The sequence below is a fragment of the Anabrus simplex genome, chromosome 7 (genome assembly GCF_040414725.1).
Source record: "Anabrus simplex isolate iqAnaSimp1 chromosome 7, ASM4041472v1, whole genome shotgun sequence".
NCBI classification, from domain to species: Eukaryota; Metazoa; Arthropoda; class Insecta; order Orthoptera; family Tettigoniidae; genus Anabrus; species Anabrus simplex.
Window position 1 is genome coordinate 236,485,301 of NC_090271.1, and position 27,563 is coordinate 236,512,863.

The 27,563-nt window shown below is 43.2% G+C and overlaps 1 protein-coding gene across 3 annotated transcripts in view; it reads left to right on the forward strand.

The window, feature by feature from the left end:
- The window catches only part of FipoQ (F-box/LRR-repeat protein FipoQ), a 201,714-nt gene that overhangs the window by 89,331 nt on the left and 84,820 nt on the right, over positions 1-27,563 (forward strand). Inside the window, exon 1 of one of the 3 annotated variants that reach the window (XM_067151623.2) lies at positions 10,370-10,502. The exons of the other annotated variants lie outside the window; for them this stretch is intronic. Within the exon in view, the coding sequence (XP_067007724.1) occupies positions 10,485-10,502 (18 nt within the window). The 5' untranslated portion in view covers positions 10,370-10,484. Of the gene's footprint in view, positions 1-10,369; positions 10,503-27,563 lie in introns of those variants that run through there. 3 annotated transcript variants of the gene reach the window in all.

The window sequence follows — 27,563 nt, forward strand, 5'->3', positions numbered from 1 at the left end:
AGTGTGCTATGGCACACGTGCTTTATGTTTTTGCTGGGGTCCGCTGCAAGCATCTGATAAGCATAATGCAGTGCCGATGTGCTAGGAGAGAATTGCATCTCCACTTGCTATATATGCCCTCCCGGGCTATCATGTCCAAAAATATGGCTTCCGATTGAGGAAACTCAATCGTCGGCGTGCTAGCCGGCCAGTGTCTTGGGAAGGTGCGGTAGCCAACTGACGAACCCATGCCGCACTGGGGCGAAACACTGGTAATTTTTGACGAGTGCGTTTCCCGAATTTTATTTATGATATGGAGTTGTTAAGTTTGAGGAAATGTCTTCTTCTTGTGTAGTACTCGACTGTAAGGCATATTGCACCTATTCAATTCTAATACATGGGTATGTAAGGACTTCGCAATTTCCTAAACATGTAGTACGTCGGGAAGAATGGAACCAAATGACTGGTCGACTGTTTGCCTGAAACATATTCATGATTCAGACCTTCTTTCTGTGCAAAAATACATAAGATAAGGACGGAAAAGAAAGCGAATGTGCACTTGAAGAGGTTGTTTGTGACAGTCCCATATCAGCTCAACAATTATTCCTGGGCTTGTGTCTCTTCTTGTCTAACCCTCTTTCCTAGTTTGTACAGTGGAATCTGCTTGCTGGAGAAACTTCTTTATCAGGCTTTTTGACATCGGATACTTTCAATGCGCTGTACCATTGCACGTTTGTTTTGGAAGGACATTAAAGTATAGAGTCCTGCTCCATGGCTAAATGGTTAGCGTGCTGGCCTTTGGTCACAGGGGTCCCGGGTTCGATTACCAGCAGGGTCGGGAATTTTAACCTTAATTGGTTAATTTCGCTGGCACGGGGGCTGGGTGTATGTGTCGTCTTCATCATCATTTCATTCTCATCACGACGCGCAGGTCACCTACGGGTGTCAAATCAAAAGACCTGCATCTGGCGAGCCGAACATGTCCTCGGACACTCCCGGCACTAAAAGCCATACGCCATTTCATTAAAGTATAGAATATACAACCAGGGAAATTTGAAAGTGACAATTCGTGATCGACGTTTGGAAAGTACTCACAACTAGCCGGAAGTAATTATATCACGATTAACCAAATTCTTGAAGCGGAAAACAAGATTTTTGAAATGGTCCTGGTCTTCATTCTGCGAGATATGGAACTGTTACCTTGTCAGTAGATAATATCCACTGAACATGATGGTTGTTTTGTTGGTACTTTCAGCATCTTGTTTGTAGGAAGACAGCGGTGAATCGACGATGTTTTGAAAGAGACAGTATGGTGGAAAATCCTGTGCTGTGTTCTTCAAGTACATCGAGATAAGAAATTTTGTAAATTTCTCTCATTCTCGACATTCTGATGCCCCGACGTGATCTCTGATAGAGTAAACTCGTGTCCTCATCCCGAGGTAGTACACCTCAACGGAGGTGACCTGCATGTAGTATTTTAACCACATACCAGCCCTCCTGCCATTCTTAATTTTTTGGCAGTACCGGGAATCGAACCGAGGACGGAAGTTACGTTACACTACGGAGGCGGACATCGCTGATGAAAACAGGTGTAAAGTAAGGATTAAATTTCTGAGGTGAGTGAAACAATGGGTAAGCTTCTAGCAAAATGTGTTTGTTGTTGTATGTTGGGTATTCAGCCCGAAGGCTGGGTTGATCCTCTACAGCTCCACAAACAGCTGTCATAAATAGCCTAGGCGTCACTGAAGAGGCGTACTAGGGAAATGAGGAGTGAGGTAGTTTTCCGTTGCTTTCCTCACCGAGCCAGCAGTTGCTATTACATATCAGTCTGCCAAGCCCACTGAAATGCACGCACCAACCGGCCCTATGAGCGATATTTTCACACCATTCTTAACAGGGACTGGCTGCATAAGGAATGGTATTACTAGCATCACTCATACCTCAGTCACTTTCATATCGTCAAAGCCAAGGATGAGACTGAGACAGGTCAATGAAAGTAACAAATTTGATATACCTCGTACCAGAAGACATAGTGCACTGTAAACACTACATCTCGCCAGCAAAATGTAAGCCAGTGATATCATCATTTACGAAGGGTTACTATTTACTGATGAACCCTTCGACGGATCAACGGATCACTCTAAGGAAAATGAAGTAAGAACAAAGTTTACAACTTTTACAGAGGTTATATGGCGAATTATCAGGTTTTGATGAGGAAATGGGTTCCAAACTGTTAGATTTTGACTAAGATTGAGTCGAGTTTATGGCAGTGGAACAATATCAAGAAAAAATGGACAGTGCTAATGTGGAAATGGAAGCTAACTGCTCGGACGGGCCGAACATCTTCAACATCAAGAAAGAAATTGAAGCTAACCAAGGTTGAACTAAAGAAGTATGGAAGGGAAGTGAAAGCCTGGTTAAGCTTCTGGAGCCAATTCAAACGTATACACGTGGACCGAGAGATAGAGAGAAATTTCAGCACCTTATTCAGACGACTTTAGAAGGCACAAGAGCTAGAGAAATAGTTGACAGTTTCCCCCTACTGCAGAAAATTATTCTAAGGTGATATCTTGTTTACGAGACAGGTATGGTCGCGAGGAGCTTCCTATTGAATTTTACACTGACTGACAGAGCAAATGCAACACCAAGAAGGAGTGGTCAGATCTTTATGCCAGTTGCAGGGTAGACTGACGTCACTGAGGTATGCTCATGATGTGAAATGCGCCGCTGTGCTGCGCACGTAGCGAACGATAAATGGGACACGGCGTTGGCGAATGGCCCACTTCGTACCGTGATTTCTCAGCCGACAGTCATTGTAGAACGTGTTGTCGTGTTCCACAGGACACGTGTATAGCTACGAATGCCAGGTCGCCGTCAATGGAGGCATTTCCAGCAGACAGACGACTTTACGAGGGGTATGGTGATCGGGCTGAGAAGGGCAGGTTGGTCGCTTCGTCAAATCGCAGCCGATACCCATAGGGATGTGTCCACGGTGCAGCGCCTGTGGCGAAGATGGTTGGCGCAGGGACATGTGGCACGTGCGATTGGTCCAGGCGCAGCCCGAGTGACGTCAGCACGCGAGGATCGGCGCATCCGCCGCCAAGCGGTGGCAGCCCCGCACGCCACGTCAACCGCCATTCTTTAGCATGTGCAAGACACCCTGGCTGTTCCAATATCGACCAGAACAATTTCCCGTCGATTGGTTGAAGGAGGCCTGCACTCCCGGCGTCCGCTCAGAAGACTACCATTGACTCCACAGCATAGACGTGCACGCCTGGCATGGTGCCGGGCTAGAGCGACTTGGATGAGGGAATGGTGGAACGTCGTGTTCTCCGATGAGTCACGCTTCTGTTCTGTCAGTGATAGTCATCGCAGACGAGTGTGGCGTCGGCGTGGAGAAAGGTCAAATCCGGCAGTAACTGTGGAGCGCCCTACCGCTAGACAACGCGACATCATGGTTTGGGGCGCTATTGCGTATGATTCCACGTCACCTCTAGTGCGTATTCAAGGCACGTTAAATGCCCACCGCTACGTGCAGCATGTGCTGCGGCCGGTGGCACTCCCGTACCTTCAGGGGCTGCCCAATGCTCTGTTTCAGCAGGATAATGCCCGCCCACACACTGCTCGCATCTCCCAACAGGCTCTACGAGGTGTACAGATGCTTCCGTGGCCAACGTACTCTCCGGATCTCTCACCAATCGAACACGTGTGGGATCTCATTGGACGCCGTTTGCAAATTCTGCCCCAGCCTCGTACGGACGACCAACTGTGGCAAATGGTTGACAGAGAATGGAGAACCATCCCTCAGGACACCATCCGCACTCTTATTGACTCTGTACCTCGACGTGTTTCTGCGTGCATTGCCGCTCGCGGTGGTCCTACATCCTACTGAGTCGATGGCGTGCGCATTGTGTAACCTGCATATCGGTTTGAAATAAACATCAATTATTCGTCCGTGCCGTCTCTGTTTTTTCCCCAACTTTCATCCCTTTCGAACCACTCCTTCTTGGTGTTGCATTTGCTCTGTCAGTCAGTGTATGTTACAGATCTTTTGAGGTTGTTTGTAGAGAATGCAGCATATAAATTAAAAGTGATACTGTTCGCTTATATGGCAAATTAGAATCGCACTTGAGATCCTGGAGTCTTGCTGAGATTTAAGAATGGCTTGTGGTGCTCACCTCCATTAGCGGTGCGCCCGAGAAGAGGTGTACCACCTCGGGACGAGTTCACGACTTCACTGCCCGGCTCCTTGGCTCAACAATTAGCGTTGTGGCCTTCGGTTCAGAGGGCCCCGGGTTCGAGAGTCGGAGAGTTTAACCTTAAATGGTTAATTCCCTTGGCTCGGGGACATCCCTGCAACTCACATCCACACTATCCTCCACTATAATAACACGCAGTTTCCATACACGGCCGATGCTACCCACCCTCATCGGAGGTTCTGCCTTATACATTCTTGAAACCTTCGTCGCGAAAGATTGGCTTATGCGAGTTTACACACTCCTCGCACTACTAGTGTAGCCGAGAGCTTGTCTAAGCTTCTCCAGTAGAATTTTAATCCCAAACCACGAAGTCACTGATGTATCATTGGAACTTCAGTCTGGAACATATTTTAAATGTCAAAGTCTCATCAGTCAGTAGAAGTCAGGGCTCCGAAAACCGTAAAAGAGTAGTTAGTGGGACGTAAAGCAAATAACAGAAGTCAGGAAATGAAATGAAATGAAATGAAATGAAATGAAACGAAATGAAATGGCGTATGGCTTTTAGTGCCGGGAGTGTCCGAGAACAAGTTCGACTCGCCAGGTGCAGGTCTTTTGATTTGACTCCCGTAGGCGACCTGCGCGTCGTGGTGAGGATGAAATGATGATGAAGACGACACATACACCCAGCCCCCGTGCCAGAGAAATTAACCAATTATGGTTAAAATTCCCGTCCCCGGCGGGAATCGAACCCGGGACCCCTGTGACCAAAGGCCAGCACGCTAACCATTTAGCCATGGAGCCGGACAGGCCTACACAAATATTCGTAAAGATCAAGCGGAGTAGGTCAGGAAATATATCAGCCCATAAGAGTTTGTAAAGAAGATTAGTCAAGTAAACTTGCCTCTAAACCGAAATAACAGCAAACAGACATGTACGGTATTTAGCGCTATACTCTGTTTTTCGAGCTAACGTTGCCTACAACAATAATGTTTCACCCTTTCGTCTGTGGTTAGCTATTTTTTTTTCTATTTGCTTTACGTCGCACCGACACAGATATGTCTTATGGCGACGATGGGATAGGAAAGGCCTAGTTTTTGGAAGGAAGTGGCCGTGGCCTTAATTAAGGTACAGCCCCGGCATTTGCCTGGTGTGAAAATGGGAAACCACGGAAAACCATCTTCAGGGCTGCCGACAGTGGGGCTCGAACCCACTATCTCCCGATTACTGGATACTGGCTGCACTTAAGCGACTACAGCTATCGAGCTCGGTCTGTGGTTAGCAGTAGACAAGCCTAGAAAAGTGGGAACGAATATTTCACCGAGCAGCTATAGTTTGAAACAGAGCTGGGCTGGTCCCACCGTAGGCTGTCTCCTCACTAAAGCAAATGCCGGGACAGTTCTCCACTCCCACCGCACCTTAAAACATCTCAACTCATTTCCTGGCGTGAGAGAGGGCGTCATGATCTAGGAGCACCACCCCTTCCCCGGTTCCTCATCAGGGAACGAAATGAAAGGTAAAAAAAGATATTTAGTGCGCTTTTCACGCTTTCCGTAAGTATATTCATCGTTATTTTGATGTGCTTTTGACTGTGCAGAGGTCAAAGTACATTATTAGTTCCTTCTTATAGATTTATTGATGTAAGACTGAGAGAGTTGGCCGTGCGGTTAGGGGCACGCAGTTGTGCGCTTGCCATCGGGAGATAGCGCGTTCGAATCCCACTGTCGACAGGCCTGAATATGGATTTCCGTGGTTTCCTATTTTCACACCAGACAAATACTAGGGCTGTACAGTACCTTAATTAAGTCCACGGCCGTTTCCTTCCCACTCCTATCACTTTCCTGTCCCATCGTCGTCATAAGACCTATCTGTGTCGGTGCGACGTTAAACAATTTATGAAAAAAAGATTTAAGAGTCTTTACACGTGTTTTTTTAAGAACGAAGTTTTAAGGTACCTTAAACCTAGCACCTAGATAAGGAATTTTCAATGTGTAGTATGCGATAGATTGGTCTGTGGTACCCCAGAAAATTCATGCAAGAAATGTTAAAATTTTGTCTGATTTCAAAAGCCCATCAAATCTGCTACTAGTTTATCTCGGTGAAGAAACAAAACCTCGTATGTCACAATGCTCTTCTTATTCATTATTTCCCTTCGGACTGGTCACGTCCCCCAGCTACATATGGATATGCAGTTCATCAGAACAATTTTCTTTGTGTTAATTTTCTTATGCAAAAGTTTAAAGGAAAATGGACCTTAAATACATTACACTGTACGAGTCCGTAAAAAAAGTCATGCAAACACACGTTCCTACAGTACGACACGTTAAGATCATGTATTGTATTGAAAAGGTGGACCCTCTTGTCAATTTATTTCTTATAGCAAGCACATTGTCAGATATGTGGTATTGTTTCTTCAACGACGATGTGCTGAAAATGTTAATGACGATAAAATATTTTACATAAACTGATATGAACTAATTCAGTAACATGTCCTGTTCACCTGAATACTGCTTATGCGTTTTTTGTTGAGGTCAGACTTTCATCCCGTTAGAATTGTTTTAATTCACTTTTATTAAAACAAGGATCGTTTGTACCCATATTTTTTTATTAAGTATGTTGATGTTGTCCGCCTCTGTGGTGTAGTGGTTAGCGTGATTAGCTGCCACCCCCGGAGGTCCGGGTTCGATTCCCGGTTCTGCCACGAAAATTTGAAAAGTGGTACGAGGGCTGGAACGGGGTCCACTCAGCCTCGGGAGGTCAACTGAGTAGAGGTGGGTTCGATTCCCACCTCAGCCATCCTCGAAGTGGTTTTCCGTGGTTTCCCACTTCTCCTCCAGGCGAATGCCGGGATGGTACCTAACTTAAGGCCACGGCCGCTTCCTTCCCCCTTCCTTGTCTATCCCTTCCAATCTTCCCATCCCTCCACAAGGCCCCTGTTCAGCATAGCAGGTGAGGCCGCCTGGGCGAGGTACTGGTCATTCTCCCCAGTTGTATCCCCGACCAAGAGTCTGAAGCTCCAGGACACTGCCCTTGAGGCGGTAGAGGTGGGAACCCTCGCTGTGTCCGAGGGAAAAGCCGAACCTGGAGGGTAAACAGATGATGATGATGATAATGATGTTGATGTTACGTAAAAGTTTACATTTGAGGGGGCTGAGTGGCTCAGAAGGTTAAGGCGCTGGCCTTCTAACGCCAACTTGGCAAGTTCGATCCTGGCTCAGTCCGGTGGTATTTGAAGGTGCTCAAATACGACAGCCCCGTGTCGGTAGATTTACTGGCACGTTAAAGAACTCCTGTGGGACTAAATTCCGGCACCTCGGCGTCTCCGAAGACCTTATAAAGTAGTTAGTGGGACGTAAAGCAAATAACATTATTATTGTTATATTTGAGGCAAATTATTTCCATACCATATGTTATTGGAACGTTTTGTTGTTGTTTTTTTTTTGCTAGGGGCTTTACGTCGCACCGACACAGATAGGTCTTACAGCGACGATGGGATAGGAAAGGCCTAGGAATTGGAAGGAAGCGGCCGTGGCCTTAATTAAGGTACAGCCCCAGCATTTGCCTGGTGTGAAAATGGGAAACCACGGAAAACCATCTTCAGGGCTGCCGATAGTGGGATTCGAACCTACTATCTCCCGGATGCAAGTTGTTGTTGTTTAATACTTTTCTTTCCAAAAACTCTTACTTGTTAATATATTTGAAAAGTAAACATTAAAATGATTTTTATATTTTGTAATATTTTATTTAAGTATTCATTCACAATAACACTTCATTATCTACTTTCATTTTGGTGCAAGGTAATAGTTTCCCTGATGGCTGGTACTTCTGAACCCAGCACACATGCTCATTGATCATCATCATCATCATCATCATCTGTTTACCCTCCAGGTTCGGCTTTTCCCTTGGACTCAGCGAGGGATCCCACCTCTACCGCCTCAAGGGCAGTGTCCTGGAGCTTCAGACTCTTGGTCGGGGGATACAACTGGGGAGAATGACCAGTAATGCTCATTGATACTCAAAGAAAATGATTATTTTCAGTAATTCTGGCATTAATTGACACGAGCGACCCCACCTTTCATCCAGATTAACGTTTTGCTGTAAACTGTGTGTGTTGCAGCCCTTCTTATCTACCGCCAACCAAATGGATAACTTCAATGCGGCTACCTTTATTGATCCATTATATATCCCTATACTCGGAGTCAACTCAAGTCCTGAGCGGTCTCTTTGATATGTTATATAAAAGCCGCTTGCATTATCCGCCAGGTTCAGGACGAGAACCGTGTTGGAGAAGGCGAATGAGGTGAAGTGCTCACCCGCGGAAAGATATATACCTCAGTTCTTCAGATGACTATCGGTATAACATCAAAGCGACCGCTTAGGACTTGAGTTGACGCCAGCTATACCTCCTCAATATCTCGAAAATTCATCTCAACACGTTCTCGTGATCTGATGTTAAGAATTAATATGGGCTTTTAGGAAACTTTTAAGTTTGTGAAAACTGGAGGTTATCGTTTAGGAAAAATACAGTTCCAGCCCTTGAGGCAAACAACTCCATGTTGAAAACATCCTATAGATATGAGCTACGAATTTTAGGAAAATAAAAATATCATAAACATACGAGAATATATTCTTTCTTTCCTTTTTTCTTTCTTTCTGTTTACCCTCCATAGTTGGTTTTCCCTCGGACTCAGCGAGGGATCCCACCTCTACCGCCTCGAGGTAAGTGTCCTGGAGCGTGAGACACTGGGTCTGGGGATACAACTGGGAAGGAGGACGAGTAGCTCGCCTAGGCGTCCTCACCTGCTATGGTGAACAGGAGCCTTTTGGGGGATGGGAAGATTGGAAGGGATAGACAAGGGAGAGGGAAGGAAGCGGCCGTGGCCTTAAGTTAGGTAGCAGTCTGGCATTTGCCTGGAGGAGAAGTGGGAAACCACGGAAAACGACTTCGTGGATGGCAGAGGAGGGAATCGAGCCCTCCTGTACTCAGTTGACCTCCCGAGGCTGAGTGGATCTCGTTCCAGCCCTCGTACTATTTTTCAAATTTCGTGGCAGAGCCGGGAATCGAACCCGGACCTCTGGGGCTGGCAGCTAATCATACTTACCAGTACACCACAGAGGCGGACATAGAATATATACTTAATTGCGGCCAGTATCCAGTATTCGGGACATCGTGGGTTCGAACCCCACTGTCGGCAGCCCTGAAGATGGTTTTCCATGGTTTCCCATTTTCACACCAGGCAAATGCTGGGGCTGTACCTTAATTGAGGCCACGACCGCTTCCTTCCCACTCCTAGCCCTTCCCTGTCCCATCGTCGCCATAAAACCTATCTGTGTCGGTGCGACGTAAAGCAAATTTAAAATATATATATATATATATATATATATATATATATATATATACGTTATTTATTCCTAAAAATTACAGTTCTTTTCTTAGTCACCGTTATTCGGTCGAATAGATTAGCAGTTTGCCTTTGTCTACCACTACGAGCGTTAATGCGAGTCAACGCAGAGTTTCGCTTAAGCCCTTATAACTACATTCGGTGTGCACATTTTTCAAAAAATTAAAAAAAAACACCTGAGGGTATTGAACCAATGAATATAATACAGAAAGAATTATGTAAATAAGTTAATTTGGCTAGGATTTGAATAAAAAAGAAAACGACTAACGAAACAAGCGATTTTAGGCTGTTTTTCCAGAACTGCATTTAGGCCGGAAGTGATTTCCGAAATTTGCTTTTTCAGTTTGATAGAGATATCCAAGACTCATAATTTAAAACATTTCTGAGCCTCTTCAACTTTCAGCAGAATTGAGGAAATTGCTCAATTTTACGTTTTTAATAGTATGGGGAAGTCTACCTTGTCTGCTAAGGAATGTTTTTCAACATGCAAAATATCTTCCCCACTCCACCCAGACAATATACCCCATGGCGCTATAACCAACAGCTAAATTTGTATAAAACGAGATGGTATTTCAGCGAGTGCCCAGGGAGTAGAATCTTACACAACACAAGGCAGACTGCACAGATGTACTTAGCGCTGCTTGACAGGTGTTGGCTCAGCTACAGGTGTCTAGTGCAATTCTTGTTACAAATCGTCAACTTTTCGTCTCTTTTTCCCGGTGACGTCACATAACTCCGTGAGGGGGAGGTCCGTTATTTTTAGATGGTTCACCATCAGCATTCTAAATGTACCTCTTGCCCTCGACCAACCGAGTTCAGTTCATCGCTTGCAGTTTGCCGATTGTGAAAATATAAGTATCATTCGCGATTTGTGTGCGCGTGTGTGTGTACGTGTCTCTGCACAGCCATGATGGAATCTGCTGACGTCAGTATATCGTATTACTGTAACTGGTGCTCGGCGAAACTGTATCTCATTAGTTAGTGGGCAATATTATTAATAAGATCTGCACGTGTGAAGGCTCCTACAGGTTCACTTGCGTACTATACCGTACATTTAGAGATTAGGGGAATGCCATGGCAATAGAGTAAATCACTTGAATTACTGTAGGTCACGAAATAATCAGAATCTATAAATAGTTTGGATACAATTGTGTTATTCTGAAATAGATGCAGTACCGTACTTCACCGAGGTGTCGTCCACCGACCTTGCTTAATTCTGGATATGTTGCAGGGAGCAAAGAAATAACGCACTGGTAGGCTATCTTTTATTTTATGTGGACAAACGTATTAAAGGAGTGAAAACACCATAGGGCTATAGAAAGGTATTTTTACTGTCACACATAGAAACATGCATTCTTTTAGAACAGAACCAATTGCAAAATTTGTGTTGGCAAGGCGTATGAAAAATGACCTCACTTTGGTTTATTTTCTTCTTCAGTATAAAGGAATTAAACAAAATTTTATGATAAGTTTCCAATATATTTTTTTGTATATATCGATAGGAAAGGGACTTTTTTTTTTTTTTTTACAATTTGCTTTATGTCGCACCGACACAGATAGATCTTATGACGACGTTGGGATAGGTAAGGCCTAGGAGTGGGAAGGAAGTGGCCTTGGCCTTAATTAAGGTACAACCCCAGGATTTGCCTTCTGTGAAAATGGGAAATCACGGAAAACCATCTTCAGGGCTGCCGACATTGGGGTTCGAACCCACTATCTCCCAGATGCAAGCACACAGTTGTGCACCCCTAACCTCACGGCCAACTCGCCTGATTAAAGGGCCAAATTATTTTTTTGGAGTTGATACCCCCGTAAAAGTCGTGAATGTGAATACTGTCAATTTTATTTTAATAAGAAATCGAACGTGTATTTTCTTCTACAATTTTAGTTTTCATTTGGCTGCGTTCGGTATTATTTTATAGTTTAGTTTGCTTAACTATTTCGAGGTATTTTAGGTTACACTGGTTATATAGTATTGTAATTCATCACATACATGTTTAAGTTAAGGTTTGCAATAGTTTTACTAGTTAACATTGCAGTTATATTCTGAGAGAGATGTTGATTATTGTTTTTAAGAGGAAGTGGAACTGGGCAACCATCATCTATTAACACTAGTCAGAGGGGAAAAATGGAAGGAATCCGACACTTCGAAAAATGAAGTTATCGGCTAAGAAAAAAGGCAAAGGCCACGAAGGGCGTGGAAATGAAAGACTCCCTAGCCCTTGAATCCTCTAATACCGTCGGCGACAGAAAAGAACAACAATTGACCAAGGGAGGTCGTACCTATAGTATAGACTACATGATGTACTCGTGCTTCGCTACGGAATTCTACATTGTATACAGAATTCTAGGTTAGGTAGTGTACACGTTGTGAGCAAGATTGTATTAAATCGAATAGCTCTTAATGTTACCCTAGGAACGCGACGGAGAAGTCACCAAACAATTTTTCTCATATGAAGACTGGGTTAGGGAATTTTCATTGTAATGGTAGGCCCGCTTGCCTACCATCAGTCACTATCGGGTTAGGGAGTTTTTATTATAATGGCGGACACTCACTCTTCACCTGCCTTTGACATCCTCAGAAAGACGGTCTTAGTGGTTTTCCCAACTGAAATGAACATAGGTCATTACAATGACGTCAGTATGATTAGCGCGATTAAAAGCAATTCTTTCATATGAAATGCTCGATAAAACGAAAAACCACACCTTTTCTCTCTTTTAACGAACAGTACTATGATGCCGATCTAACAGTCCAAAGTTCCGGAGCTGGAACGACCAACCCCCACACAGCCGTGATGCGTGAACACTCTCCGTCTTTTTACGGTGGTGGGGGTGGGGGTGGGGAGTGTCGAATAGTGAAGAATCCCTGGGCAAAACCTATGCTCTTTTACTAATCTGTTTCCTAGGAGTACCCGATGAGTCGTGAGATCTCAATTCACTACACTGGCGGCGGAAAAGTCTATCTGACTTGAGGGAAACTTTTCCTCCAAGCCAGAGGAGAAACCCTTCTTCACTGCTAATTTGGAATAAAATGAACGTAGAATTTAATAAAAGTGAAGAGGAAGGAGCCCTTCTTAAGAAACGGCTCTTTTCAGGGTTGAATTTTGAGTTTATTAGTGAATTGTGGTGCTATAATTTGGAATAGGCCTAAATATAATTCTAGAACAGGCCATACTACTACCACTAAGTGAGCACACTGCTCATTCAAAAAAGCGCGTCAGAGTAGGGATCGAATAGCTGAATACTATGATGAACCAGTGTGTTACGTACCAGCAGTATCAGAAAATGTATGAACCAGAGGAATGGCATGCTAAAGAAGAAAGTTTTCTCACTCCCCAGCTATTTCCCGCCAATATTCAGTCAGGCTCTTATACTCGGTACGCAGCAGTAATCCCATCTATTGGAGTTGAGTGGCAGCATTGGAGACAAAGAACATCACAACAAAACAAGGGTCAATGTAATGTTATTGTTGATCAATGTTATACGCTTTCGATATTGTAGGCCTTCACATTTAGTTTTCTTCCGACTTTGAAATACCACTCTTATCATAGTCGGTACCGTAAAACTGAATGAAGCTTAAATGATCAGAAATTGTATTCTCTATAACTTTTGTTATGTAGTACTTTTCGATAGGACCAATAACGTAGGTATTTAAAAATTAAATTTTAGGCGCCTTCCCCTAAACTGCAATGTCATCCAGGGTGAATAAAATTGTTTATAGCTTAGACTGTAGTTTCTTATTCCCCGACTCTATATTCCGATTTTCATTAAATTCTGTTAACTTAACCCATTTTCTCGCGGCTCGGCGGTGATATGGACATACAAATTAATGAATATCTGCGTTCATAGCCGGTACGGTAAAAATGTATAAGACATAAATGAGCGGAAATTTAATTCTATATAACTTCAGTTATCGATAGGACCACTAATAGTATAAATATTTGAGATTTAAATTTTAGGCCTTCCCGTAAACTACCATTTCACTCAGTGTGAGTAAAATAATTTATAGCCTAGATTGCAGTGTATCACCCCGACTTTACATACCGATTTTCATTAAATTTTCTTTAGCCGTTTTCTCGTGATGCATGTGCAGCCAGCCAGCCAGCCAGCCAGCCAGACAGACAGACAGACAGACAGACAGACAGACAGACAGACAGACAGACAGACAGACAGACAGACAGACAGACAGGCAGACAGACAGACAGACAGACAGACAGACAGATTCAGGCGACTCATTAATCCATACGGACAATAAGAAATTAAAATATCTTGAATTCATTTTTATTGGAATTTTTAAATGTTGCAATATTCATTATTTTCGGGCAGCGACACCCTCCCCCCTTAGTCCACGGATTCTATCTATTCAAATTTAAGTTATCCAGATGATTCTGTACAATTTGAAGTGAATCTCTCAAAATCGCAGTTGACATATCTTGCAGAATATTAATAGGGAATCGAAAGCTTTTGAAAATATTCGCAGAGAAATTAGTGATTGTTTCGCGGGCACCAAACAACATACCTATAACTTCATAGTAATTAATTATACTTGTGCCCCAAGTCACCAAAGCCAGGCTCATAGTGCCTCTTCTTTTCTGACCACAATGTCTGCTCGTTTAATGGAACCTTCAACTGACGTACATGTTATTTCTTCGTATACTTCGAACTGTTTTGTAGTCAGCTATCCTTCTTCTTAGTCTATGGTGCTCATTCTTTCTTAAGAGTTCCCCTTCGCGTGAGGCAGGCTTTCAATCTCGTTGCGCTCACGGCAACTATACTTTTGCCTTTAGGGGTATTTACCATCTTAAAAGACGCTTTGACGTAGAGAACAGCTAATGCGTCCTTCGGTAAAAATCCGTGTACACAAAACTTGCTTCAATAATTTTAAAACTATAAAATCTAAGAAAAAATCGAATAACTGACTTGAAAAACGAAGGTACAAAGAGTATACCTGCGAGATCTGTAAGGGAGTGAATGCTCTAATACCGTCGGGATTGGAAAAGAACAAGTGTTCACCAAGAGAGATCGGATAGGATAGATGAAATGAGGGCCCTGTCACAAGTAAGTGGTAGCAATGTCAGGAATCAGCCAAGGGACCCGTGATCACCAAGCCACGATCCCATGTTGACAGCCCCTTTTAGACGCCTCTTACGACAGGCAGGGAATACCGTGGGTGTTATTTTCATCCCCCACCCACAGGGGAACCTTTAAACAGTACAAGAAGCTGTAACGGTTGAAAATCTTAAGTCATTACCTTGCTAGCGTTTTTCGAACATGTGAAAAGCAGTAGTGAACTGAAGCACTTGGTACTGCTAGACTATAATCCATATTTTCGTCTACCTGTTTTTACACACTTCAAAACGATCACATTATGGAGTATATTAAACAGAAATGGAGTCTCCGTGGCTCAGGCGGCAGCGCGCCGATCTCTCACCGCTGGACACCGTGGTTCAAATCCCAATCACTCCATGTGAGATTTGTGCTGGACAAAGCAAAGGTGCGACATATTTTTGTCCGGGCACTCCGGTTTTCCTGCCATCTTTAATTCCAGCAACACTCTCCAATATCATTTCATTTCATCTGTCAGTCATCAGTCATTGCCCCAGAGGAGTGCGACAGGCTTCGGCAGCCGGCACAATTCCTATCCTCGCCGCTAGATGGGGCTTCATTCATTCCATTCCTGAGCCGGTCGAATAACTGGAAACAGGCTCTGGATTTTCATTAATCAGAAAGTAGGAATAACAGCTTTTAACAAAATAACGCCATCTTCTTCCCCGCGTTGCTGCGGGCGCGGTCCATCTTCGCCATGACAGAGGCATGTCTGCATCTACCATGTCTGCGGTCACTGTTGGCGGATGTTAGGCAGGACTGAGACTTTTGCTGATATTGTTACCACGCTTCCTCATTCCTGTCCCCGTCAAATTTCGCCTGTTCAATAGACACATGAGGCATTTTCATGTCCATTATTTGAAGAATTTGCATGTGATGATGATGATGATGACGACTGCTGTTTAAAGCACCATAACTTCTAGGTAATTAGCCCCTGGGATGTTGGCCAGTATACAGCACCATATAGTGGGACTGGACGGACGACAGAGCAATATTTCTTTGATTTCAGATGTGGCGGCACCCTTCCGTTGCACCCGTCACGTCTCTCCACCTTGTCCACTCAACCTCCTGCAACAATTCACTATCATAGGTTATGCGAGACCCCAAATACTTCAAGGATTCGGTTCTCTCTTCAGCTCTTCCTACAGTCTCATCACAGCGGCAAGCCATATATCTACTAAGATTATCTAAGATTAATCTCAATCCGTAGATATCAGATAGGTTCTTCCATGGCAGAGTCAAAGTCCTGCTCTTCTTCACGTGTCAACGGCCGTAGCCGTGTTGAAACACCGGATATCGTGAGATCTCCGAAGTTAAGCAACATTGGGCGTGGTCAAGATTTGGATGGGTTGCCACGCGCTGTTGGTGTTGGGTAAGGGAAAGGAGGAGCGGCAAGGAACTGGCCACCCTACCGTACGTAAACTCCGGCTCGGGCATACCTCTGCGGAGGTTCGGACCTGCCTTCGGTCAGAACACACCCTCCTTCTTCACGTAATCCTGCAGCCAACATTACAACATCGGCGTACAGAAGAGTTCAAGGTACCTCTGAGTGGAGTTCTTTATTGATGATGCCCTTTACTATGATGAAAAAAGAGGGGAAGGTGCCAAACCTTGTGAGAAAGTGGTCTGATGTTTCAAGTGCACATCTTACAGCCTTCTATTCTATTCTGCATGCGTGCCGCGATCCGGTATAACTTTAGGGAACACCCGATCAAAGACCTTCTTAAGGTCTAATACTATGAAAGGGATTTCCTTTTTATTTTCAGTATGTTTTCCACCCACAGCCTCACAGCGCGCACAACGTCTAGCCTAGAAACTACTAACGTAAAAATAATTTGGTCCCTACGAGGCTGTACGTTGGGCAATCTTCAGCTGTTATTCCGATCAAGGTGCCAGCTCCGTGCCCCATCTTTCGGAAATAGCTTTGTGAGATGGACTGAGGCAACAACTCCCTCAGAATGTAATGCACAATAGGAAAGAGCGAACCCCACACGTAGTCTAATGATTAATTATCTCCTCTCCCAAAACCAATGCCGCACCATTGAGTTGAGTGTATGTTGTCATCCGTGCAGGTTATTTTGTGTCGTATCGAGCAAAAAACGGTGCTAGATAGTTGTGATAAATAAGAACTCGAAACTTAAGCTGTTAGATAACGTAAAGTCGGGAGATAACGAAGAAATTACATTTTCTGAGTGCATTGTTTACTACTTCGTGATCTGAACCAAGGTAATGCTCTTGAAAGCTTCCTCCAGAAAGGACAGAAACCCGTCTACACAAATTACTCCTGTGCTTGAGGTCTTGGCCGATTTTTTCCCAGTTCTTGAATCAAGTAATCCTAGTGAGGGTAAGGGTCCCATACACTGGAACCATACTCCAGGTGGGGTCTTACCAGAGACTTATATACCCTCTCCTTTTCATCCTTACTACAATCCCTCAGTACCCTCATAACCATGTGCAGAAATATGTACCCTTTATTTACAATCCCATTTATGTGATTACTCCAATGAAGATCTTTTCCTTATATTAAAACCTAGGAACTTTCACCCCATCAACGCACTAATTAGAACTGACAGGACTTTCCCTATTTGTGAAACTGGATATGCCAGCCTCTCTATTGTAGAATTGCGAGTTCAACCACGGCAAAGGTAGTCGGATTTTTGAAGAGTGGAGGAAAGTACACTGGACACAGCGTTGGCAACACTGGAGTAGGATTACTCACTAAGTGGTGGTGGTGATTATTGTTTTAAGAGGAAGTACAACTAGGCAACCATCCTCTATATAACACTAATCAGAGAGAAAAAATGGAAGGGGTCCGACACTTCGAAAAATGAAGGTATCGGCCAAAGGAAGACAAGGGCCACGAAGGGCGTGAAAATTAAAGACTCCCTAGCCCTCGCAAACCTAATAGCGTCGGGGTCGGAAAAGAACAAGAGTTGACCAAGGGAGGTCGGATAGGAGAGATGAAAGTGAGGAGCCTGGCACAAGTAAGTGGAAGAAATGCCAGGACTCAGCCGAGGGCCCTGTGGTCGCCAACCCACGCTCCAAAGTTCAGAGCCCCTGGGGCCCCTTTTAGTAGCCTCTTACGACAGGCAGGGGATACCGTGGTTGTTATTCTACCGCCCCCCACCCACAGGGCGATTATTCGCTAAACGGCTGCTTGAAAAGCACTAAAAACCACTAGGCTCCCTTCTCCTACTTAACCTTCGATGAGTTACAAAAGTACCACATCAACACGAAAATTAAGCCTACTGTATATCGTTGAGGTTCAGACTTTAAAAGTATTAGAAATATATCTCAAGGTAAACTTTACTTATCTATTAGTGCGGGATTATTGACGTCTTTTTCTAGCACTACGTTATAATAAGAAGCAGGAGTCTGACATGTATTCACCTACTTGTTGTAATATTCTCTTGGTAGCTCATTTGGCAGCGTTGTTCATCTCTTCTCAGTCCTGCCAGAATCGCTAAAAGCAAATTTATCATTTAACGTCTCATTCTACTTTTGGGAAAACCACGGAAAACCACTTCGAGGATGGCTCTACTCAGTTGACCCCCCCTCCCCCCGAGGCTGAGTGGACTCCGTTTGAGCCCTCGAACCAATTTTAAAATTTCGTGGCAGAGTCGGAAATTGAACCCCGGATTCCGGGGGTGGCAGCTAATCCCGCTAACCGCTGCTCCACAGAGGCGATTCTTCTTCTTCTTTTTCTTTCTTCTTTATCTGTTTACCCTCCAGAGTCGGTTTTCCCTCGGACTCAGCGAGGGATACCAGTACCTCGCCCAGACGGCCTCACCTGCTATGCTGAGCAGGGGCCTTGCAAGGGGATGGGAAGATTGGGAGGGATAAACAATGAAGAGGGAAGGGAGCAGCCGTGGCCTTAAGTTAGGTACCATCCCGGCATTTGCTTGGAGGAGAAGTGGGAAACCACTTCCAGGATGGCTGAGATGGGAATCGAACCCACCTCTACTCAGTTGACCTCCCGAGGCTGAGTGGACCCCGTTCCAGCCCTCGTACCACTTTTCAAATTTTGTGGCAGAGCCGGGAATCGAACCCGGGCCTCCGGTGGTGGCAGCTAATCACACTAATCACTACACCACAGAGGCGGACGACGATTATTATTGCGGTATTATTATTATTAAAGTTATTATTAATTGTATTATTATTTAGCGGGAGAACTTGGTAAGCGGAGATTGGTATAAACGAATACATTATTCTGTATGCGCCTATGTATGAGCTATAAACCCTACAGATTCCAAAACAAGAATTAAAGTAAATGAAAGAATAAAACTGAGAATCTTTCAGAGAAGTTGGAGAGGAAAGATTACGTGTGCAATAATTATCTTGGATGGACTGGCGTCATAGCACACTTGACAGAATGGACAGCACTCACATTAAAGTACGGACTAGTCAAGACTCGAGAGTTATCAAGTTCACGTAGTCCACTTAACTATTTTAACAAGTGTTTTCTGCGCCGCAACGGAGGCAATGGCACCGGGAGTGTTAATAAAGGAGGCGAGACCCCATTGCCAATAGGGGAAGTCCGTGTAATTTGGACCACTTAACTTTAAGCGTCCATAACTCTATTGAACGTAATGAAAATATATCTGATTTTATACACGATAATTACAGAACTACAATGTATCAAATTATTTGGTGAAAATAAATGTTAATACTATATTTAGGATTTGTTTAAAAGTAATATTTATTCTAAATTTTGTTATCGTGTAATTTGGACTGGTAAACATAAACACTTATACGTTACTTAATGAATTTATTATGAAATACTAAGCAATAAAATACGACGCTATGAATTGTGGTCGTCACGTTTGGCATGTAGGACAATGATAAAACAATTCATCCTGAATTTTGGCGCATATTTCATGAGCCCATTTTTTGCAACTATTGCACTGAATCCAATCGTCATCATCATAATACTTGCCAGATAAAATGCCGTCAGATAGCTCCTGAAATGTTGTCACGTAGGCTGAGTGAACCTCGAATCAGCCTTCAGACGCAGGTAAAAATCCCTGACCTGGCCGGGAATCGAGCCCGGGGCCTCCGGGAAAGAGGCAGGCACTCTACACCTACACCGCAATGCCGGCCTCAAATTATAAAACAAGTTCTTTTAGAATCACCAGTAAAACTACGAAGAAACGTAATTTTTACAATTTTTTTTCAACTTCCCCGAGCCTCCGTGGCTCAGGCGGCAGCGCGCCAGCCTCTCACCGCTGGGTTCCCTGGTTCAAATCCCGGTCAGTCCATGTGAGATTTGTGCTGGACAAAGCTCAGGCAGGACGGGTTTTTCTCCGGGTACTCCGGTTTTCCCTGTCATCTTTCATTCCAGCAACACTCTTCAATATCATTTCATCTGTCAGTCATTCATCAATTGCCCCAGAGAAGTGCGACAGGCTTCGGCAGCCGGCACAATTCCTATCTTCGCCGCTAGATGGGGGCTTCATTCATTCCATTCCCGACCCGGTCGAATGACTGGAAACAGTCTGTGAATTTTCATTTTCGTTTCAACTTTCCAAATGACATATTTTCGGGCAGTCTAAATTACGCGACATGGCAAGATTTAATCAAAAACTAAATAATATGCGAAGTACTTAAAATGTGTGAATGAAGCTATGTTAAAACTTACCTAGATATTCAGACTGTTTTCCTCTTTCCCCGTCAATCTCAAGTCCATTAGCAAAACAACTTCCAGGGAGAAAGCTACCCTCAGCTGTCTTGCTGACCTTGCCTCAGGCAGGGGGTGACCAAACTTGCAAATACCAAAAATACTGAAAATGAAAACCTACAACCTGTTTTCCAGTCATTGACCGGGTCGGGGATGGAATGAATGAAGCAGATACAGGCTGTTAGTACGATGGGGTCGCCACTCCCAAAGTGATATATTAATGACTGATAGATGCTATGAAATGAGAATGGAGAGTGTTGCTGGAATTAAAGATGACAGGGAAAACCGGAGTACCCGGAGAAAAACCTGTCCCGCCTCCACTTTGTCCACCACAAATCTCAATGGAGTCACCGGGATCTGAACCACGGTATCCAGCGGTGAGAGGCCGACGCGCTGCCGTCTGAGCCACGGAGGCCACCAAAAATATTATCGGTTCAAGTTATACGCAGGTCCAAATCACACGGATTTCCCCTACAATTAGAAATTCCTTGACACTCCGTTCCAGGTGAGAATATTTTCTCATATTTTATTAAAAAACAGAAATCTTCAAGATAGTTTATTTAAGTTCCATGGCATACACCGAAACGAGGATAGAATTATAAACTAAACTTAAATGTGCCAGTGGACGTGACTTTATTAGATCTGACAAGGTGAGACGTGTGGCTGTGAGCTGACCATCAGCAGCTCTAACGATGGTTTCGTCATTTTCAAACCAGGACAATGCTGGTGAAATCATGGGCGCCCGCAGGATCTTTTCCAGGGGGGGGGGGGGGCACATTAACAATTTTCTTGGATATGAAAACCAATATAACGTCAGCAACATTAAGTTGTTTACAGAAATTTCTGCTTTTAACAGTTCCTAGATGACTGTCAGTAAGTTCAGTTTATGAAATAATCTGGTATGATATTAAACAATTGAACATCAACCATTTTAGAATTCCAGGGGGGGGCAAGCGCCCCCCCTTGCCCTCCCCCCCCTTGCGGGCGCCCATGCTGGTGATTATTGTTTTAGGAGGGATAACCACCCTTTCTCAACACTAATCAGAGGTAAAATGGATGAGGAAGGAAGGTATTGATAGAACCAGGGGAAGGGTTAGGAAGGGTGTGAAGATGAAAAACATCAGAGACCTCGCAAAACTAATACCGTCGGGATTGCAAGAGGACAAGAGTTCGCCATAGGATAGTGGTGGTGATTATTATTTTAAGAGCAACCATCCTCTATATTCTATATGCCATTAATCAGAGAGAAAAAATGGAAGGGATCCGGCACTTCGAAAAATGAAGATATCGGCAAAATAAAGACAAGGGCCACAAAGGACATGAGAAAGAAAGACTCCTTAGGATTCGCAAACCTAATATAGTCGGCGTCTGAAAAGAACAAGAGTTGACCAAAGCAGGTCTGATAGGAGAGATAACGGTGAGGAGCCTGGCACAAGTAAGTGGAAGCAATGACAATATTCAGCTTTGGGCCCCGTGGTCGCTAACACACCCTCCCAAGATGAGTACCTCTGGGGCCCCTTTTAATCGCCTCTTACGAGAGGCAGGGAATACCGTGGGTATTATTCTACCGCCCCCACCCACAGGGCGTTGACCAAGGGAGGTCGGATAGGAAGATGAAAGTAAGGAACCTGGCACAAGTGGAAACAATGCCAGATTCAGCTTGAGGGTTTTGTAGTCACCGACCTACGCTCGCAAGTTGAGAGCCCCTTATAGTCACCTCTTACGATAGCCAGATCGTATATTGCACAACGATGCTACCATTCCCTCTCAAGTCTGACCAGAAGTAAAAAAAGAAATTGGTCTCACTCTGCGGAATAGTGAAGAGGAAGCCTGTAAGCTCATTTTCTCTGTATATCTTCACAAGTCTCTGGGGAACAGCCAGATCTGTTCCGTATCTCTTTTTAGCAGAAAGTAACAAAGAGACTCGGGCCTACTCATTCCAGAAACAGAGTTACAGTGCAACGCTCGTGAAAGCAAATAAGTGGCTAATGCACTAGAGGGTTTATTTTCTCGGGCGACGCTTAACGACGGTAAGATCTATGGTTCATAACACAGTAACTGTGTTTACTTGTGTTTATTCTCAGCAGAACACACAGCACATTGTGTTCGTTTTATTTTTACATTCTTCATACTGCCCACGTTCTGTGTGCATCAGTCAGCGCCTCACACGTAGTATCACAGCACGCTGCAAATCGCTGCAAATAATGATAATAATAATAATAATAATAATAATAATAATAATAATAATAATAATAATAATAATAATAATAATACCGCTTTTCCCACATCCATGGGGTAGCACATGTGGATTTGGCCCTTTTTACGGATGGATGCCCTTCATGACGCCAAAACTATATGGAGGGATGTAATCGATATTGAGTGTTTCTGTGGTGGTTCGTAGAGTGATGTGTTGTCTGAATATGAAGAGGAAAGTGTTGTGTTGGGACAAACAGAAATACCCAGTCCCCGAGCTAGAACAATTAATCAGACGTGATAAAAATCCCCAACCTGTCCGGGAATGTAACCCGGCATCCTCGGAGCTGAAGACCTCAAAGAGTCCGACAATAATAATAATAATAATAATAATAATAATAATAATAATAATAATAATAATAATAATAATAATAATAATAATAATAATGTCCGCCTCTGTGGTGTAGTGGTTAGTGTGATTAGCTGCCACCCCCTGGAGGCCCGGGTTCGATTCCCGCCTCTGCCACGAAATTTGAAAAGTGGTACGAAGGCTGGAACGGGATACACTCAGCCTCGGGAGGTCAACTGAGTAGAGGTGGGTTTGATTCCCACCTCAGTTATCCTGGAAGTGGTTTTCCGTGGTTTCCCACTTCTCCTCCAGGCAAATTTCGGGATGGTACCTAACTTAAATCCACGGCCGCTTCCTTCCCTCTTTCTTGTCTATCCTTCCAATCTTCCCATCCCCCCGCAAGGCCCCTGTTCAGTATAGAAGGTGAGGCCGCCTGGGTGAGGTACTGGTCATCCTCCCCAGTTGTATCCTCCGCGTCAAACTCTGAAGCTCCAGGACACTGCCCATGAGGCGGTAGAGGTGGGATCCCTCGCTGAGTCTGAGGGGAAAACCAAACCTGGAGGGTAAACAGATTAATAATAATAATAATAATAATAATAATAATAATAATAATAATAATAATAATAATAATAATAATAATAATAATAATAATAATAATCGTCCTAGCAGAAAATAAGGTGAACAAAAATATTCAAAATACTTTCTTTACCTCTGTTGTGTTTTACTGTATAGTCGATATCCAAAAAAATAACCAAAATGGAAATATGTGTAAATAACACTTTGGAGCGTCCTCTAAACCCCACCTCTACTCAAGAATATTGTATTATTATTCTGTAGTCCAGTTCTCTCTCCACTGTACCTTCTCAAATACCAACTTTCTTGTCATTCACTCCAGTACGCTTGGAGTGACACTTCCACGAATAGACAATAATACAAACTAACTAAAGTTCAACTGTGATGCAACATTATTCACATCGTCCGAGAGAGATAGGAAGTATTAGAAAGACAATTATATAGCTACATAAAATCATTTATAGAGTCTTTTCTGTAATGGGAATTCTTACAGTTATGTAGGTTGATAGGCAGAATCTCTAATATGAGATACAATTGATGTTACTAGGACATTTGCACAGTCGATTTTTTACGAGTACGGTATGGGGCAAACCAAATTTATTGCTCATCTGCTGTCCACGTTTCGTTGGCAACGTGTTTCACATACAGCGAATTCAGTGTTGAATTGATTTCTGCAATAATTATGATTCTCAAAACCCAATTAGAGTATGGTTCCAGTGTATGGGACCCACACCAGGACTGCTTGATTTGAGAATTGGAAACAATTCAAAGGGAAGCAGCACGATTTGTTCTGGGTGATTTCCGACAAAGGAGTAGTGTTACGAAAATGTTGCAAACTTTGGGCTGAGAAGACTTGGGAGTAAGGAGGCGAGATGCTCGACTATGTGGTATGTTTCGAAGTGTCAGTGGAGAGATGGCGAGGAATGACATTTTAGCAGACCAATAAGCTTGAGCGAGCTTTTACAAGTAGGAAAGATCATAATATGAAGATACAGTTGGAATTCAAGAGGAAAAATTGGGCAAATAATTATTTATAGGGCGAGGAGTCTCATTTTCACGCCCTTCGTGGCCCTTGTCTTTATTTGGCCGATACTTTCATTTTTCGAAGTGTCGGATCCCTTCCCTTTTCTCTCTGATTAGTGCTATACAGAGGATGGTTGCCTAGTTGTACTTCCTCTTAAAAAAGTAATCACCACCAACCACCTATCAAATCAGCTCTTCTGTGTGGAGAATATTCCCTCCGAAGGATCAGATCAGAAGAAAGTGGCACGTTGTTGACATAAGAATGTTAAGATGGATGTTTGGTGTAAAAAGTTCCATAAGATCAGGAGTGAACACGTTGGAGGAACAACGAAAGCGAACGAATTGCAAACGAAAATACAGTAGACAATGTGGGTGTCTTATCCGCCGAGAAGACGAACACACAAGGAAGAGGGTAATGGGGTTAGAGATTTCTAGAGGAGACTAAGTACGATGGAAACGACTCATCAAAACCAGCGGATCCATACTGAAATTGGGGAAAAGTGCGGGGTTCAATTCCTGGTCAGGAAGTCTAAGAATTGAGGAAAGAAGCTACTATTTCTAGATGGCAACCTCTGTCTATAACAGGGTGGCCAATTCTGTCACACTTAATGCTTACGTTGTTCGACAGACCTCTATGACCTATAGAGGAGATGGCTTAAATTTGTCAAATTATGTAGAAGTTACAAGTGACCTAAGTTATAACTTCTCTTATTATCAACTGCGCCCTTCAATCTAAGGGAGTTCGTGATGACTTCATTGAAAACTTCACTACTAGTTCATTGCCGTCAATTTGTTATGTCAATTGGTGTTTACTATTAAAAAAAGGAAACTTTTCCCTTTGCGAAAAACTAATGATTATGAATATGTCTTTCAATAAATGAAACTCAATGTGATATCAAGGAGAATTTCACTTCAACATCAAAGGAACTTAATTTGCAGCCGCAGCATCTTTGGCGACCAACGCCTACGGTAACGACTAATGTGACGTCACTTTCATCACACATGTTGTCCCGTTACGTTACACGAATTTTCGGAATACCTCCAGTCATAACATATGAGGCGTATAGTTTCAAACATGGTCAAGTCCATTGAGCTGTTTTTTTAGGAGAAGCAAAAAACTCTTTTAGGATATTAATTCATATATATTCAGACACTTTATTCTTTATGTTGCTTAACAGAGGCTTCTAATTCATAACCATACAATTTTTACAGTCTAAATATATTACATGAATTGAAAAATGTATTTAAAATTTGGACTTGACCATGTTTGAATCTAACTATGGGACTTGGCCAATTTTGAAACTTACCTAAGAGGACTTGGCCATCTTTGAAACTTAAATTAGAAAATTTGGCCTAATATGCACTATTTCTGCTTTGCCGTTTTTTTGGGTATGCTTATGCGACAGTACCTTAGAATAAAAGCATCTTGTTTAGCTTTAACAGGGTGTGCATAGTATGCACTATGGAAGTCTTTTATATCTTTCATTTTCAGTAGCCTACACTTTCTTGTTCCTCTGTGATCACAGGTTGGGTACTGTGATAAAGACATCGCAGAATACGTAAGGAAAAAAGAAATCTAGATTAGGCCTATTTTCCAACTGTGTTCATCTTGACTTTATTTGGAACAAGTATGATTAAAAATGATTTAAGGTTTAGTGAAAAATCTTTAAAGATTATTATTTTAAACATTATATTTGTGTAAAATTACTCAACGTTGTAACCAATATAGAGGCTAATTAACATTTAAATACTGCATATTTTACAAATATGTGGATTCATATAGTTTCAATACCATCGTGCCTTCGAAACACATCACCGAGCCTTGATTGAATCACCACTAACAACACATTGTTGATTGTACTCATCTCAGCTGTTTTTCCCTCGTGTGCTTCCAGGTGGAAGGATCACGTTGCCACTTTCTGGAATGGCGTTTATTTATTTCCTCCATTTTATTGCACAACAAATATGAATACTATTAAAAACGCCCAATTAATTATATATATAAAACGTTTCTAAAAATACACGCAAACAGAACCACCACATGTGACTCGAACTAACTTCAGTCAACCATTTTACCGAAGTCATCACGTGACTGGATAGCGCAGGGTTATTGGCTCGTGCGCGTTAACAGGAACTTGGCCAACTTTGACATGAAACGTAATTTTCTGCTGTAATTTTAAATGTGATCTGGCCGGATTTGAAACCCACCTTCGTTCTCGTTGTATTCATCTGGTAAAGAGGAATGCATGGAAATCAAAACATCAGAACGTGCAAAAGATGGACTTGGTCATGTTTGAAACTATACGCCTCATATATTCATGTCAAAACAAGATATTCCTGCGCTACAGTAAACACTCAGATTGAGTGTTTTACACTTAGATCTACGTAGATGATTGAGGAGACAATAATAAATTACTGTAGGACTTTACTGTTGGTGTTCTTGATCTATAGTCTTCATTACAGTAGTTTGTCTTGTACTCCGATATGTTTATTTCATTACCTCGTTCGTAAACGTTTTTGACATATGGCTGAGCGTCATCTGAAAATTTGCATTACGAAAGTTAGCGTGACGGAAGTGTAACCGTAGCAACCGTGCAGGCTGTGTCTTATATAATAGATCAACATGACGTGACTCATCTGCCATATTTAATGGCTCAAGATAAGCCCCAGGGGCTCTGAACTTTGGAGCGTGGGTTGGCGACCACGGGGCCCTCAGCTGAGTCCTGGCATTGCTTCCACTTACTTGTGCCAGGCTCCTCACTTACATCTATCCTATCCGACTTCCCTTGGTCAACCCTTGTTCTTTTCCGACCCCGACGCTGTTAGGTTTGCGAGGGCTAGGGAGTCTTTCATTTTCATGCCCTTCGTGGCCCTTGTCTTCCTTTGGCCGATATCTTCATTTTTCGAAGTGTCGGATCCCTTCCATTATTTTCCATCTGATTAGTGTTATATAGAGGATGGTTGCCTAGTTGTACTTCCTCTTAAAACAATAATCACCACCACCATCAAGATAAGCCCGATCACAATATTTGGTGGCAACCAGCGTTTTTACTTACTCTAAAGTA